The sequence below is a fragment of the Salmo trutta genome, chromosome 32 (genome assembly GCF_901001165.1).
Source record: "Salmo trutta chromosome 32, fSalTru1.1, whole genome shotgun sequence".
NCBI classification, from domain to species: Eukaryota; Metazoa; Chordata; class Actinopteri; order Salmoniformes; family Salmonidae; genus Salmo; species Salmo trutta.
The window spans coordinates 40,271,795-40,288,724 of record NC_042988.1 but is presented as its reverse complement, the minus strand read 5'-3'; the positions used below and the strand labels follow the sequence as shown (position 1 = coordinate 40,288,724).

The 16,930-nt window shown below is 46.2% G+C and overlaps 1 protein-coding gene across 4 annotated transcripts in view; it reads left to right on the top strand.

The window, feature by feature from the left end:
* Positions 1-3,780: 3,780 nt before the first annotated feature.
* LOC115171895 (rho GTPase-activating protein 44) overlaps positions 3,781-16,930 on the top strand; it is a 112,093-nt gene continuing 98,943 nt past the window's right edge. For 3 of the 4 annotated variants that reach the window (XR_003871284.1, XM_029729095.1, XM_029729094.1), the window contains exon 1: positions 3,781-4,113. Coding sequence is in view for 3 of the 4 variants with exons in the window: in XM_029729095.1 (XP_029584955.1) it covers positions 4,061-4,113 (53 nt within the window). In the remaining variant the exon portion in view is untranslated. The remainder of the gene's footprint in view (positions 4,114-16,930) is intronic. The other variant, XM_029729093.1, reaches the window with a different exon arrangement.

Below are 16,930 nucleotides of genomic sequence, written 5' to 3'. Positions count from 1 at the left end.
GGAAAGTCTCTCTCAGATACCACTGGTTATACTGGTGGAAAGTCTCTCTCTGATACCACTGGTTATACTGGTGGAAAGTCTCTCTCAGATACCACTGGTTATACTGGTGGAAAGTCTCTCTCAGATACCACTGGTTATACTGGTGGAAAGTCTCTATCTGATACCACTGGTTATACTGGTGGAAAGTCTCTCTCAGATACCACTGGTTATACTGGTGGAAAGTCTCTCTCTGATACCACTGGTTATACTGGTGGAAAGTCTCTCTCAGATACCACTGGTTATACTGGTGGAAAGTCTCTATCAGATACCACTGGTTATACTGGTGGAAAGTCTCTTTCTGATACCACTGGTTATACTGGTGGAAAGTCTCTATCTGATACCACTGGTTATACTGGTGGAAAGTCTCTCTCAGATACCACTGGTTATACTGGTGGAAAGTCTCTCTCTGATACCACTGGTTATACTGGTGGAAAGTCTCTCTCAGATACCACTGGTTATACTGGTGGAAAGTCTCTCTCAGATACCACTGGTTATACTGGTGGAAAGTCTCTCTCTGATACCACTGGTTATACTGGTGGAAAGTCTCTCTCAGATACCACTGGTTATACTGGTGGAAAGTCTCTCTCTGACACCACTGGTTATACTGGTGGAAAGTCTCTCTCAGATACCACTGGTTATACTGGTGGAAAGTCTCTCTCTGATACCACTGGTTATACTGGTGGAAAGTCTCTCTCAGATACCACTGGTTATACTGGTGGAAAGTCTCTCTCTGACACCACTGGTTATACTGGTGGAAAGTCTCTATCAGATACCACTGGTTATACTGGTGGAAAGTCTCTCTCAGATACCACTGGTTATACTGGTGGAAAGTCTCTCTCTGACACCACTGGTTATACTGGTGGAAAGTCTCTCTCAGATACCACTGGTTATACTGGTGGAAAGTCTCTATCAGATACCACTGGTTATACTGGTGGAAAGTCTCTCTCTGATACCACTGGTTATACTGGTGGAAAGTCTCTATCAGATACCACTGGTTGTACTTGCGGAAAGTCTCTCTCAGATACCACTGGTTATACTGGTGGAAAGTCTCTATATTAGATACCACTGGTTATACTGGTGGAAAGTCTCTATCAGATACCACTGGTTATACTGGTGGAAAGTCTCTCTCTGATACCACTGGTTATACCGGTGGAAAGTCTCTATCAGATACCACTGGTTATACTGGTGGAAAGTCTCTCTCAGATACCACTGGTTATACTGGTGGAAAGTCTCTATCAGATACCACTGGTTATACTGGTGGAAAGTCTCTCTCTGATACCACTGGTTATACTGGTGGAAAGTTTCTCTCAGTATTTACTCAGGCACCCCCTCTTGAGAAACTGGTTACCTGTAATCTCATTCACCAGCCGGCTCTTTATCTGGAGCCTGGGGACCAGGTTACCTGTGATCTCATTCACCAGCCGGCTCTTTATCTGGAGCCTGGGGACCAGGTTACCTGTGATCTCATTTAACTTTTATTTAACTAGGCAAGTCAGTTAAGAACAAATTCTGATTTACAATGACGGCCTACCCCGGCCAAACCCGGACGACACTGGGCCAATTGTGCACCGCCCTATGGGACTTCCAATCACGCCCAGATATGACGCAGCCTGGAAAAGATCAGGGTCCTTTTCTAAATAGTCTCTCAGGGTGCTGATCTAGGATCAGTTTTGCTTTATACCATTACTAGTAAGATTGCATGGACAAGGAGGATATGATCCTAGATCAGCACTACTACTCTAAATACGGTTCCTGGAAAACAGTTGTTAGGAAGAAAACGTGTACTGACACATAGAAACCACATGATGGTAGTGTAATCTGACACATAGAAACCACATGATGGTACTGTAATCTGACACATAGAAACCACATGATGGTAGTGTAATCTGATACATAGAAACCACATGATGGTAGTGTAATCTGATACATAGAAACCACATGATGGTACTGTAATCTGACACATAGAAACCACATGATGGTACTGTAATCTGACACATAGAAACCACATGATGGTAGTGTAATCTGATACATAGAAACCACATGATGGTACTGTAATCTGACACATAGAAACCACATGATGGTAGTGTAATCTGATACATAGAAACCACATGATGGTAGTGTAATCTGATACATAGAAACCACATGATGGTAGTGTAATCTGACACATAGAAACCACATGATGGTAGTGTACTGACACATAGAAACCACATGATGGTAGTGTAATCTGATACATAGAAACCACATGATGGTAGTGTACTGACACATAGAAACCACATGATGGTAGTGTAATCTGATACATAGAAATCACATGATGGTAGTGTAATCTGACACATAGAAACCACATGATGGTAGTGTACTCTGATACATAATCTGATACATAGAAACCACATGATGGTAGTGTAATCTGATACATAGAAACCACATGATGGTAGTGTAATCTGATACATATAAACCACATGATGGTAGTGTAATCTGATACATAGAAACCACATGATGGTAGTGTAATCTGATACATAGAAACCACATGATGGTAGTGTAATCTGATACATAGAAACCACATGATGGTAGTGTAATCTGACACATAGAAACCACATGATGGTAGTGTAATCTGACACATAGAAACCACATGATGGTAGTGTAATCTGACACATAGAAACCACATGATGGTAGTGTAATCTGATACATAGAAACCACATGATGGTAGTGTAATCTGATACATAGAAACCACATGATGGTAGTGTAATCTGACACATAGAAACCACATGATGGTAGTGTAATCTGATACATAGAAACCACATGATGGTAGTGTAATCTGACACATAGAAACCACATGATGGTAGTGTAATCTGACACATAGAAACCACATGATGGTAGTGTACTCTGGATAACATCCTGGTTCAGTTCTACTTCTACATTTAAATGTAACCTTTATTTAACTTTTATTTAACCTTTATTTAAATAGGCAAGTCAGTTAAGAACAAATTCTTATTTACAATGACGGCCTACACCAGCCAAACCCGGACGACGCTGGGCGAATTGTGCACCGCACTATGGGACTCCCAATTACAGCTGGTTGTGATACAGCCTGCATTCAAACCAGGATGTCTGTAGTGATGCCTCAAGCACTGAGATGGAGTGCCTTAGACCACTGTGCCACTCGGGAACCACTCTGAGTTTCTTGTCATGCATGGCAACAAGAATGTTACATTATGTAAACGATGTGAAATGGCTAGTTATTTAGCGGTGGTGCGCGCTAATAGCATTTCAATCAGTGACGTCACTCGCTCTGACACTTGAAGTAGGGTTTCCCTTTGCATTGCAAGGGCCGCGGCTTTTGTGGCGCGATGGGTAACGATGCTTCGTGGGGTGTCAGTTGTTGATGTGTGCAAGGGTCCCTGGTTCGAGCCCGGGTTGGGGCGAAGAGAGGGACGGAACCTACACTGTTACAATTACAATAGTCCACGTTTGACACAAACAGCCATGTCAATAGGACACTTGTTGTCAGGCCTTTACTGTTACATGATTTCCATTGATTTTTGCACCCCCCTTGATGTAGGCTAAACATTGGAAAAGTTGGCCCTGTGACATTTATCATAACCTACCGACCCATGTCCTATCTACAACATAACTGTAAGCATGTCATTTATTGATAATTCAATTGGAAACATTATTAATTCCCTTCCCATAACTAATGCTGAGTGAGATGAGTTGGAACAGTTCACGATTTACTACACTACCCACAGTGCTTTGCCGCGCAGCGTGTCATGAGACTGTCACTCTCTGCTGCCCATAGCGGCGAATTGATCCAGCATCTCTGCACTGGGTGTATAGGGCGAATGGATACGGGAAAATGCAGTGAAGATATGTAATTCAGCGCATTTTCAATGTTTTAACAATTGCGATGAGGGAGAGAAAGTATGAGAGGGTGGATTTTCTCTTGTGCCGCTGCGGAGTACGTGCCGTTATTTTGAGAGAAATGCGGAGTCTTTTTCTCCATAGGTGTTAACGCAGAAAATACAAGATGAAGAAGCAATTCAATCGAATGCGACAGCTCGCCAACCAAACGGTGGGCAGGTAAGCAAAACGGGAAACCGGTTTACAGCCTCCTTTTCCATACCTTGTTATGCATGTGAGAGTGAGTGAGAGTTTGCAGGAAACGTAGCCTAGCCTGCAAATCTGCTTGAGCAGCGCTTGGTCCCATTCCAATGGGAAGGGAATAGGTAACGGGACCAAGCAGATAATATTCATAATCATATAGGGATTATTGTCATACAGAATCACCGCAACGAATTGATATAGCCAACAGGGATAATGCATAGGATGCATTTATTTCACATTGCTGGTGGTCTCCTTTTGCGTAATGGCCATTTGGAATACTGCAGAGCGTGTAGGCGCATTGCCCTTCTCCCAGCCCACTGGATATAATAATATTTATATCCTCAGTTCAGCAGCATCACAATATATGGGGTCATTATTGGGCAGAGGAGGAAGTGGGGGGGGGGGGGGGGGGGGACATGTAAATTGGGGCTAAACGCTGTAATTTCATATCAGGGGTAAAATGATGCCTGTCACCCACCTTCTGAAGGCTAGATACTGCTGATGCGGACAGATGTCTCTGCGACACGAGGGGGAATGGGAAAATTCGCAATGCTTTCAATACGCAGTTATCTGAGCTGTGGTTCCTGTCAGAAATTAGAAACATTGCAGGTGCAGCATCATGATCGTCTCCTATGCCCCCGGAAAGGTCGTTTAGCACTGCATCAGGTACCTTCAATCCTATGGATGTAGCCTGTGTCATATTCCTCCACAATACACATAGTTTACCTAGCAACTACACTCTGCCCCACTCAATTAGCAAAGGAGTTCTGTTTATTTGTTATTTATCGTCCCTGTGGCTCAGTTGGTAGAGCATGGTGTTTGCAACGCCAGCATGGTGTGTGCAACGCCAGGGTTATGGGTTCGATTCCCAAAAATAACAAAAAAATTGCATGAAATTAAATGTATTCACTACTGTAAGTCGCTCTGGATAAGAGCCTCTGCTAAATTACCAAAAAAATTTTTTATAAATGTTATTGATATGCCTGAACAACAGATGTCCTTATTACTCCCATGCTGGGATACCTGTAAAAAAACGAATCAAATATCAGGTACATCATGTTGTTTATCCACCTGTAATATCAGGTACATAATGTTGTTTATCCACCTGTAATATCAGGTACATAATGTTGTTTATCCACCTGTAATGTCAGGTACATCATGTTGTTTATCCACCTGTAATATCAGGTACATAATGTTGTTTATCCACCTGTAATGTCAGGTACATCATGTTGTTTATCCACCTGTAATATCAGGTACATCATGTTGTTTATCCACCTGTAATATCAGGTACATAATGTTGTTTATCCACCTGTAATATCAGGTACATCATGTTGTTTATCCACCTGTAATATCAGGTACATAATGTTGTTTATCCACCTGTAATATCAGGTACATAATGTTGTTTATCCACCTGTAATATCAGGTACATCATGTTGTTTATCCACCTGTAATATCAGGTACATAATGTTGTTTATCCACCTGTAATATCAGGTACATCATGTTGTTTATCCACCTGTAATATCAGGTACATCATGTTGTTTATCCACCTGTAATATCAGGTACATCATGTTGTTTATCCACCTGTAATATGAGGTACATCATGTTGTTTATCCACCTGTAATATCAGGTACATCATGTTGTTTATCCACCTGTAATATCAGGTACATCATGTTGTTTATCCACATGTAATATCAGGTACATAATGTTGTTTATCCACCTGTAATATCAGGTACATCATGTTGTTTATCCACCTGTAATATCAGGTACATCATGTTGTTTATCCACATGTAATATCAGGTACATCATGTTGTTTATTACATGGCCTACCCACCTGTAATTAAAACAACATTAGCATGATTCTCATGTCCCCCTCCTTATGCTGCTGCTGCACTAGTGTATGTCTTCACCCCCCCACAGACAGCCTAGTATTACAGGAATATGTTACATTTGACCTTTAACATCTCTGCTATGTGTTTATCACTCCTCCCATCGCCCTATCTCTCTCTTCCCTCTCTCACCTGTCTCCCGCTCTCTCGTCTCGCTCTCTCTCTCTATCCTTCTCCCTCTCTCTCTCCTTCTTTCTCCCTCCCTCCTTCCCTCCCTCCCTCCCTCCCTCCCTCCCTCCCTCCCTCCCTCCCTCCCTCTATCATTCTCCCACTCTCTCTCTCTATTTCTCTCTCCCCCGCTCTCAGCCCCCGCTCTCTCTCTCTCTCTCTCTCTTGCCCTGTTTTCTTCCCCTCCTCCTGGGAGAGCAGAGCAGAGCAGAGCAGCTTGTCTTGCAGAAGGCACCGCATCAATCGGGCCAGAAGGCGCTCTTCCCTGCTCCTCCTCTCCTCCTCATCGCCTCCTCCTCCTCTTCATCCTCCTCCCAGCTCCATGCTGGTCCTTACTGGGGGATTATAACACAGGGTAGTGGTCATCATATCACGTCCTATGCTGTTCAGCACGCCACTAATGGGGTAGCCTACATTACCTTACAGACGCTGTTGTTATCACCCCCTGCTCGGTGGCCAGCATTAGTGCAGTATCTGAAAAGATGTCAGTCACCTACATACTGCTGGGTCCTAGCTGACCTTGCCTCTTCAGTGTTCATCATTTAGTGTGTGTGTGTGTGTGCATATGATTGTGTTTTAAATCTCCCTATCTGTGTGTAGGTGTGTGGGTGTGTGTGTGGGTGTGGGTGTGTGCATGCGTGCATATGGTCATGTTTTGAATCTGCACATCTGTGTGTGTGTGTTGATGTGTGTGTACTAGTCTAGTATTCTCTTCACAGTGTACTGCTGTTCAGAGGGAGGCTGGGCAGGGAGTGGTGGCAGCAACCCGCTGTGTCTCTCTCTGTTCTGTCTGCAGCACCACAGTCATAATGAGCTACAACATGTTTCCTAAACAGCCCAGTGGTCTGGTCATTAATAATACTACAGGACGAGGGCTGAATGTTAAACCCAACACTTGGCCCCTAAGCCCTTTATTGAGTGGCCACTTGCTGTTGTGTTCGATAGTGATCACTCCAGTCTGACAGTGTTTTGGTCAAAATGAGCATTGAGACGATGTGCATACAATGTCCCAACTGTCACTTATCAATATTCCATAATTCTAAATCCATTCGCGAGCATAGTCTCCCGCGACCTGTCTTGTAGCATGACTCACTTGCTATGAAGCACGGGTACTGGGGACCTGCAGCAGACACAGACACATACTCCCATTGACAGTGAAAACAAAATTACATCTCTCTAACGTTACTCCTGCACAAAATATGTGCAAGTATATTGGTCACCAGTGATTCCATCAGCTGGTTTTAGCTTGATGTAGCATGCCTGCTGCTAGCTAGCTTCACTGTTAAACATAGGGATGTAATGTTAGCTAGCTAGCTAAGGATGTTGGGCACTGCACTGATAAACAGCATGTAGCTTATTACTTATTTAGGATAGTTTGACAGCTTTCTGATGAAGCTGTAGACATGTTCCCAGCAGTCAGTCCGTACTTCAGCATATTTCCAAAGCACCAATCGCTAAGTTGTAACGTTGGGGCAACAGCAGCTGACTCAATACTGTACTGATTCGGGGTAGAACAGGCAGTTGCTGCATCATTAAAAAATGACTACAGTAGCTAGCTAACTAGCTAACTTGCTTATGGAAGGAGCATAAAATTTAGTGTTGCACTAGCTAGCTGGTTGGTTAGCTTCTGTTTGGTTTCGTATGAAGTGACAGGCGCAGGCTTAGCCTGCTAGTTCATAATGGACAGTTTTGGTGTACATGATAAAACTTCAGAAATACACTAAACTCCTTATCTAGATGTAAAATCGCGCGACTAAGACCTCGAAATTAAACTTCAAAATGAATAACAGATTCCTTGATATATCTTGATTTATTCTGACATTTTTTGAGGGCGATGTAGTAGGGACTGTTGTTGCTAGGTAACATGATAAGATTCATAGGATGCCCAGTCAATAAAGAAGCTTCCGAAGGGCACAGTGGAGCCCTCAATGACTCGACAACTAGCCTTTGAGATTGACTCGATTGACTTGTGAACGCGTATATCGAGTGATCAAGGGCTCGAAGTGCTCAAAGTGTTCGGTTTGAGATTCAGCCAAGGTCTATAGGCCAGGTGACAGAGGGAAGACTCTGGTACTGTCTACAGGACGGGGTCTATAGGCCAGGTGACAGAGGGAAGACTGGTACTGTCTACAGGACAAGGTCTATAGTCCAGGTGACAGAGGGCAGACTCTGGTACTGTCTACAGGACAAGGTCTATAGGCCAGAGGACAGAGGGAAGACTCTGGTACTGTCTACAGGACAAGGTCTATAGTCCAGGTGACAGAGGGAAGACTCTGGTACTGTCTACAAGACAAGGTCTATAGTCCAGGTGACAGAGGGCAGACTCTGGTACTGTCTACAGGACAAGGTCTATAGGCCAGAGGACAGAGGGAAGACTCTGGTACTGTCTACAGGACAAGGTCTATAGGCCAGGTGACAGAGGACAGACTCTGGTACTGTCTACAGGACAAGGTCTATAGGCCAGGTGACAGAGGGAAGACTCTGGTAATGTCTACAGGACAAGGTCTATAGGCCAGAGGACAGAGGGAAGACTCTGGTACTGTCTACAGGACAAGGTCTATAGTCCAGGTGACAGACGGAAGACTCTGGTACTGTCTACAGGACGGGGTCTATAGGCCAGAGGACAGAGGGAAGACTCTGGTACTGTCTACAGGACAAGGTCTATAGTCCAGGTGACAGAGGGAAGACTCTGGTACTGTCTACAGGACGGGGTCTATAGGCCAGAGGACAGAGGGAACACTCTGGTACTGTCTACAGGACAAGGTCTATAGTCCAGGTGACAGAGGGAAGACTGGTAATGTCTACAGAACAAGGTCTATAGGCCAGGTGACAGAGGACAGACTCTGGTACTGTCTACAGGACAAGGTCTATAGGCCAGGTGACAGAGGACAGACTCTGGTACTGTCTACAGGACAAGGTCTATAGGCCAGGTGACAGAGGACAGACTCTGGTACTGTCTACAGGACAAGGTCTATAGTCCAGGTGACAGAGGACAGACTCTGGTACTGTCTACAGGACAAGGTCTATAGGCCAGAGGACAGAGGACAGACTCTGGTACTGTCTACAGGACAAGGTCTATAGGCCAGAGGACAGAGGGGAGACTCTGACTGGCACTCCTGCCTGGGAGTTTAAGGTGTGGGACATGGGTGGGACATACATGAGGGACAGGGGTTTACATACAGGGATGGAACAGGGAGGGACAGGGATGGAATAGGGGTCAGACACGGATGGAACAGGGAGGGACAGGGGTCAGACAGGGAAAGGACACGGAGGGGACAGGGAAGGGACTGCCAGCGGTGAGGGTAGTGTCCTACCTATTGTTGGATCATCACTCGATCACTTGATCATCTTTGTTAGTGTCCTATTGAGTTGAGGTCTCTGGTAGTAGTGTCCTATTGAGTGGAGAGAGGGAGAGAGCAGAGGTCAAAGTGCTGTCACACTGTCACACGCCCTCTAGTCCTCTATTGACACTCCACGTTTGTCACACTATCGCCTAATGATTTCTGAGTGGGATTAGGAGACACACTCCTAAACTTAATTTAGACTAGGACCAGGTACTATAATAATAATCATATGGGGGTGCTTATATTTGTCCTGTTGGACCTCCCGAGTGGTGCAGTGGTGTAAGGCACTGCATCGCAGTGCTTGAGGTGTCACTACAGACCTGGGTTGGATCCCAGGCGGCGCACAATTGGCCCAGCGCTGTCCGGGTTAGGGGAGGGTTTGGCCGGCTGGGATGTCCTTGTCCCATTGCGCTCTAGCGACTCCTTGTGGCAGGCCTGGCGCATGCACGCTGACTACGGTCGGCAGTTGTACTGTGTTTCTTCCGACACATTGGTGTGGCTCGCTTCCGGGTTAAGCGGGCAGTGTGTCAAGAAGCAGTGCTGCTTGGCAGGGTCGTGTTTGGAGGACGCATGGCTCTTGACCTTCGCCTCTCCCGAGTCCGTACTGGAGTTGCAGTGATGGGACAAGACTGTAACTACCAATTGGATATTGTGGGTAAAAAGAAAAAATATATATGTGTCCTGTTACACACAAGTCTGAAATGGAAATGTGTTTTTTTGCATATTCGAACTCCAGCTGAGACACCCACAGGGATTGGGGTCACGGCTAGGGTCACCATTGTACAGCGCCTCTGGAGCAATTAGGGTTAAGTGCCTTGCTCAAGGGCACAGCAACAGATTTTTCACCTTTTCGGCTCGGTTATTCAAACCAGCATCCTTTTGATTACTGACCCAACTCTCTAACCTCGAGGCTACCTGCCGCGCCAGTACTGCCGATCTATTCACAACACACTCCTTCATTCAGACCAGGGCCAGGTAGTACTGACCATGGCTAGTGTTTATAAAAAATAGGTACCTTGTACATTCTGCTTTTGTTCGTTTTACTGATGATCATATGATGTTTCCTATTGTAGGCTAGGCTAATCTAGACTAGGCTAATCTAGACTAGGCAAATCTAGACTAGGCAAATCTAGGCTAGGCTAGGCTAATCTAGACTAGACTAATCAAGGCATTAAGTGACACTGACTTATTTAATTTTTGGTTGACATTTTACAAATGTTTTTATTATGAAACTCAGACTGTAGCCATTATAATCTCAGCAAACTGTCTGTGTGTGTGTGTCAATCTGTTCTCTACTGTTAGCTGTGATGTCACTATATGTACAGGCCGTCTGTCTCTCAGTCATATTTAGGTGGAGGTGTTATTATGGAGAGGCTTGTGCCAGGGCGGGGCCTGATGGCAGGGCGGGGCCTAATGGCAGGGCGGGGCCTGGTGGCAGGGAGGGGCCTGGTGGCAGGGCGGGGCCTGGAGGCAGGGAGGGGCCTGATGGCAGGGAGGGGCCTGGTGGCAGGGCAGGGCCTGGAGGCAGGGCGGGGCCTGGTGGCAGGGCGGGGCCTGATGGCAGGGCGGGGCCTGGTGGCAGGGAGGGGCCTGGTGGCAGGGCGGGGCCTGGAGGCAGGGAGGGGCCTGATGGCAGGGCGGGGCCTGGTGGCAGGGAGGGGCCTGGTGGCAGGGCGGGGCCTGGTGGCAGGGCGGGGCCTGGTGGCAGGGCGGGACCTGATGAATTGGCTCTACTGTGTCTGATTCATTGGGAATGGTGCTATGTCCTTCAGGAGAGAAGGCCTGTTTATCATTCAATCAGTAAATCAATCAATCAAATGTATTAAGATTCACAAAACACTTCTTACGCAAAAACATAAAAAGCTTCTTAAGGAAAAAAAAGAAGTTCGTAAGAGAGTTCGTAAGTTCGTATGATTTTCTTACGAACTTCTCAAATGTCTTTTTACAAATCTTGGTAAAATGTTTGTTGCTAGGCAACCGTTTTAGCTAGCTATCTAGCTAGCAATGGCAATCGTGTTACCATATTTCTTACTGAGATTATTGCAGCATCACAGTAACCAGACCTGGAACCCTAAAGACCAAGCAGCATCACAGTAACCAGACCTGGAACCCTAAAGCCCAAGCAGCATCACAGTAACCAGACCTGGATCCCTAAATACCAAGCAGCATCACAGTAACCAGACCTGGAACCCTAAAATCCAAGCAGCATCACAGTAACCAGACCTGGAACCCTAAAGACCAAGCAGCATCACAGTAACCAGACCTGGAACCCTAAAGGCCAAGCAGCATCACAGTAACCAGACCTGGAACCCTAAAGACCAAGCAGCATCACAGTAACCAGACCTGGAACCCTAAAGACCAAGCAGCATTACAGTAACCAGACCTGGAACCCTAAATACCAAGCAGCATCACAGTAACCAGACCTGGAACCCTAAACACCAAGCAGAATCACAGTAACCAGACCTGGAACCCTAAACACCAAGCAGCATCACATTAACTAGACCTGGAACCCTAAAGACCAAGCAGCATCACAGTAACCAGACCTGGAACCCTAAAGACCAAGCAGCATCACAGAAACCAGACCGGGAACCCTAAAGACCAAGCAGCATCACAGTAACCAGACCTGGAACCCTAACCCTGACCCTAACCCTAACCCTAACCCTAACCCTGACCCTAACCCTGACACTGACCCTAACCCAACGTTTTGGCCAAACTGAAACAGCCTTCTTTAGGTTCTGCCTTTTCTTTCCTTATTATCAGTCTCTAACCCTAACCCTAACCCTGACCCTGACCCTAACCCTGACCCTGACCCTAACCCTAACCCTGACCCTAACCCTGACCCTGACCCTGACACTGACCCTGACCCTGACACTAACCCTAACCCTGACCCTAACCCTAACCCTGACCCTGACCCTAACCCTGACCCTAACCCTGACCCTGACCCTAACCCTGACCCTAACCCTAACCCTGACCCTGACCCTAACACTGACCCTAACCCTGACCCTAACCCTAACCCTGACCCTAACCCTGACCCTAACCCTAACCCTAACCCTGACCCTAACCCTGACCCTAACCCTGACCCTAACCCTGACACTGACCCTAACCCAACAGCCTTCTTTCAGTTCTGCCTTTTCATTCCTTATTATCAGTCTTTTTTGGCCCTCCTAACGGTGGAGACATTTATAAATGCATGTGACCTACTACACCCTCCATTGACAACTCCTATAATTATATCCAGCCAGGTCAGTCCTTAGAGGAGATGGGTTTCTCTGTTTGTTTTAGCTGTTGACCTCCTTGACCCCTGACCTCTGACGGCTGCCTCCAGGGAGTCATTAGAGCTGCCCGTTGGTTAGTCATTTACATACAAATTAATTTCAGAGGTGGACTGTTTAGACTGGAATCCACACTGAATATGACTGTTTCCCTATTGTTCCACTTCACTGATTCAATGAAACAATATTGAAACAGAGCGATATTCTGTTTGGATTCCAGGCTATAGAATGCTGCTATTTGGAACATAATATGGTCTGGTCCTGATGTGGTTCAGTCAGCAGTTCCTGGTGTTAAGTACTGGAAGTTGTAGGCTACTGTAATTACACACATTTCATTTCAGGAATCATTCTCAGTCATTAGATTTTTTGTAATTATTCTCAGTCATTGTATTTTCAGTATTAATTTCTCTCCTCCCCTCCCTCTCCCCCCTCCTTCCACTCCCTCTCCTCTGCAGTGAAAGCCTCCTACTGGTTAATATAAGGAGAGGGGGAGGAGGAGACGGAGGAGTGGGAGGAAGGACCACCCTCAGTAGTGGGGGAGGGGGCTGGTCCATGTGTGCTGTGTCGGCATTTCTCTAGATCACTGGAGCAGGCCTGTCCAATGCTGACTGGCTGGCTTTCTGGCTGGCTGACTGGCTGGCTGGCTGACTGGGTGACCGGCTGCCTGCCTGGTTGGCTGGTTGGTTGGCTGACTGGCTGGCTGACTGCCTGGTTGCTTTGCTGACTGGCTGGCTGACTGGGTGACTGGCTGGCTGGCTGGCTGTCTGTCTGGCTGGTTGGTTGGCTGACTGGCTGGCTAACTGGCTGGTTGCTTTGCTGACTGGCTGACTGGCTGGTTGGTTGGTTGGTTGGCTGGTTGGCTGACTGACTGACTGGTTGGTTGGCTGGTTGGCTGACTGACTGCCTGACTGACTGGCTGGTTGGCTGACTGGCTGGTTGCTTTGCTGACTGGCTAACTGACTGACTGGCTGGTTGGTGTGACACTTTGTTGGGCTCCCGAGTGGTGCAGCGTTCTAAGGCACTGCATTTCAGTGCAAGAGGCGTCACTTCAGTCAATGGTTCGAATCCAGGTTGAAACACATCCGGCCGGGATTGGGAGTCCCATAGGGCGGAGCACAATTGGCCCAGTGTCGTCCGGGTTTGGCCGGGGTAGGCCGTCATTCTAAATAACAATTTGTTCTTAACTGACTCTCCTAGTTAAATAAAGGTTAAAAAAATAATAATAAACACGTGACCAGATGACTCACTCACTGGCTGGACAAGGTATGCATTCTCTGCAGTAGGTCTCTATAGGAGGATGTGTATGTTCTGCCATGGTCTCTATAGGGGGATGTGTATGTTCTGCCATGGTCTCTATAGGAGGATGTGTATGTTCTGCCATGGTCTCTATAGGAGGATGTGTATGTTCTGCCATGGTCTCTATAGGAGGATGTGTATGTTCTGCCATGGTCTCTATAGGGGGATGTGTATGTTCTGCCATGGTCTCTATAGGGGGATGTGTATGTTCTGCCATAGTCTCTATAGGGGGATGTGTATGTTCTGCCATGGTCTCTATAGGGGGATGTGTATGTTCTGCCATGGTCTCTATAGGAGGATGTGTATGTTCTGCCATGGTCTCTATAGGAGGATGTGTATGTTCTGCCATGGTCTCTATAGGGGGATGTGTATGTTCTGCCATGGTCTCTATAGGAGGATGTGTATGTTCTGCCATGGTCTCTATAGGAGGATGTGTATGTTCTGCCATGCATATTTGTAGAGAAGGAGAGGCAAGCAGTTCAGCTCAGTGAAATGGATTGTTTCCAGGCAACGGCTACTGTAAGCTCAATCTGTTCTATAAGCATAGTGATGCTTCTACCACAGGAGGTTGGTGGCACCTTAATTGTGGAGGACGGGTTTGTGGTAATGGCTGGAGCGGCATGAGTGGAAAGGTATCAAATACATCAAACACATGGTTTGATGTCATTCCATTTGTTCCGTTCCAGCCATTAGTATGAGCCTTCCTCCCCTCAGCAGCCTCCACTGGCTTCTACCTATATGTCTTGTTGGAATTAGTGGTCTTCTGTGGGAATATCTATCGGTTTGATCATGGCTTTAACCAGATAGTTCTATTGGTCTGTTGTCTTCACATACAGGTCCAGTTGTTTTTTCACTGCTGATCGTTGGTCATTTACCATCTAAATGTTCTTTCTTGCTATTCATATCCTTGACTGATATACTGCAGGCTACAGATCTCATGGGAAAAATATTAATTTGTTCCGTCTCACTCTCCATCCTTCAATCTTGTCCCATTTCTCAATTCCCCATCTCTCTGCTTGTCTTATCTGGGTCTAGGACAGTCTTTTAAAAGATACCATGATATAAACCCAAGCAGTATCCTTCATTCTGCCGTCTGTAGCTATAGTAGTAGTAGTAGTAGTAGTAGTAGTAGTAGTAGTAGTAGTAGTAGTAGTAGTAGTAGTAGTAGTAGTAGTAGCGGTAGTATGGTATGTTGACATTGGTATGGTATGTTGACATTAGCCTCTGTCTATAGATGATTGAGCTATTTATATTTCAGTTTCATGATCTACTGTATATTATTGAACACCTCATGTCCTGGTAATATAGATTGGTGGAGGAATCTGGCGTCGATGGCTATGCTGTTATCACAGGAATCTTGCTGCATGCTCATCAAGGGCACACTCCCACCTCTCTCTCTCTCTCTCTCTCTCTCTCTCTCTCTCTCTCTCTCCTCTCGCTCTCTCTCTCTCACTCTCTCTCTCCCTCTCTCTCTCTCCCCCTCTCCTCTCTCTCTCTCTCTCTCTCTCTCTCTCTCTCTCTCTCTCCTCTCTCTCCCCCACACACATACACGCACACACACACACACACACACTTCAATGCCGCACCAATCACTGACACTCTACTCCCAGATAATGGTGGTGATTGTGTGGTAATAGGTTTCCTTCCCAGTCCCTAACGGGACGGCTGCCTCTCAGCTCCTCTCTGCTCCAGTGCAATTATGAGTGAATAGAGATATTGCAGCTATTGCAGCCTCTCTCTCTCTCTCTCTCTCTCTCTCTCTCTCTCTCTCTCTCTCGCTCTCCCTCATTCACATCTCTCTCCTTCTCTCCCTCCTTTCCTTTCTCTCTCTCTGTCTCTCTCTCTCTCTGTCCTTCTCTCCTTCCTTTCTCGCTCTCTCACACACAATCTCTCTCTCACAATCTCTCTCTCTTTATACCTTCCCTCTTTCTCCTCTCCTCCTCTCCCTTCTTCTCTCTCTCCACTCCTCTCCTCCCTCCCTTTTCGTTCTGACCTACTCAGGGCGTAACCTCCTACAGCTGAGCTGGCACGCTGGCCTCTTCATGACGTCTCAGAGACCGTAGGCAGTAGTCCACAGGGAGAGAAATAGATTGACTGTGATGACAGAGTGGAGGAGAAGAGAGAGATCCAGACTGACTGGCATAACACCCCAGTGTGTGGGTGTGTGCCCATGTATGCACTTTGAGTGAGTCCCACTGGGCAAAAACAACAACAAAAATTCAATGCGATGATGTTGAATCAACGTGGAAAACTGATTGGATTTGAAAAAAGTCATCAACATAAGGGGATTTCAATGACATGGTGAAATGTTTTGTTGATTTCACGTTGAATTCACATTCGTTGACAACTCAACCAAATGTAAATGAAAACTAGACGTTGAGCTGACGTCTGTGCCCAGTGGGGTGTTACCTTTAGCTGCTGCTATGTTGCTGATAAAGATGCCAATGACATTTCTCACAATCAGCCACAGCACCATAGAGATCTACAGTATATCAATGTCTTTAATATCCAGTATGGCTGATGGTTTACTGTATCCAGTATGGCTGATGGTCTACTATATCCAGTATGGCTGATAGTCTACTGTATCCAGTATGGCTGATGGTCTACTGTACCCGGTATGGCTGATGGTCTACTGCATCCAGTATGGCTGATGGTCTACTGTACCCGGTATGGCTGATGGTCTACTGTATCCGGTATGGCTGATGGTCTACTATATCCAGTATGGCTGATGGTCTACTATATCCAGTATGGCTGATAGTCTACTGTATCCAGTATGGCTGATGGTCTACTGTACCCGGTATGGCTGATGGTCTACTGTACCCGGTAT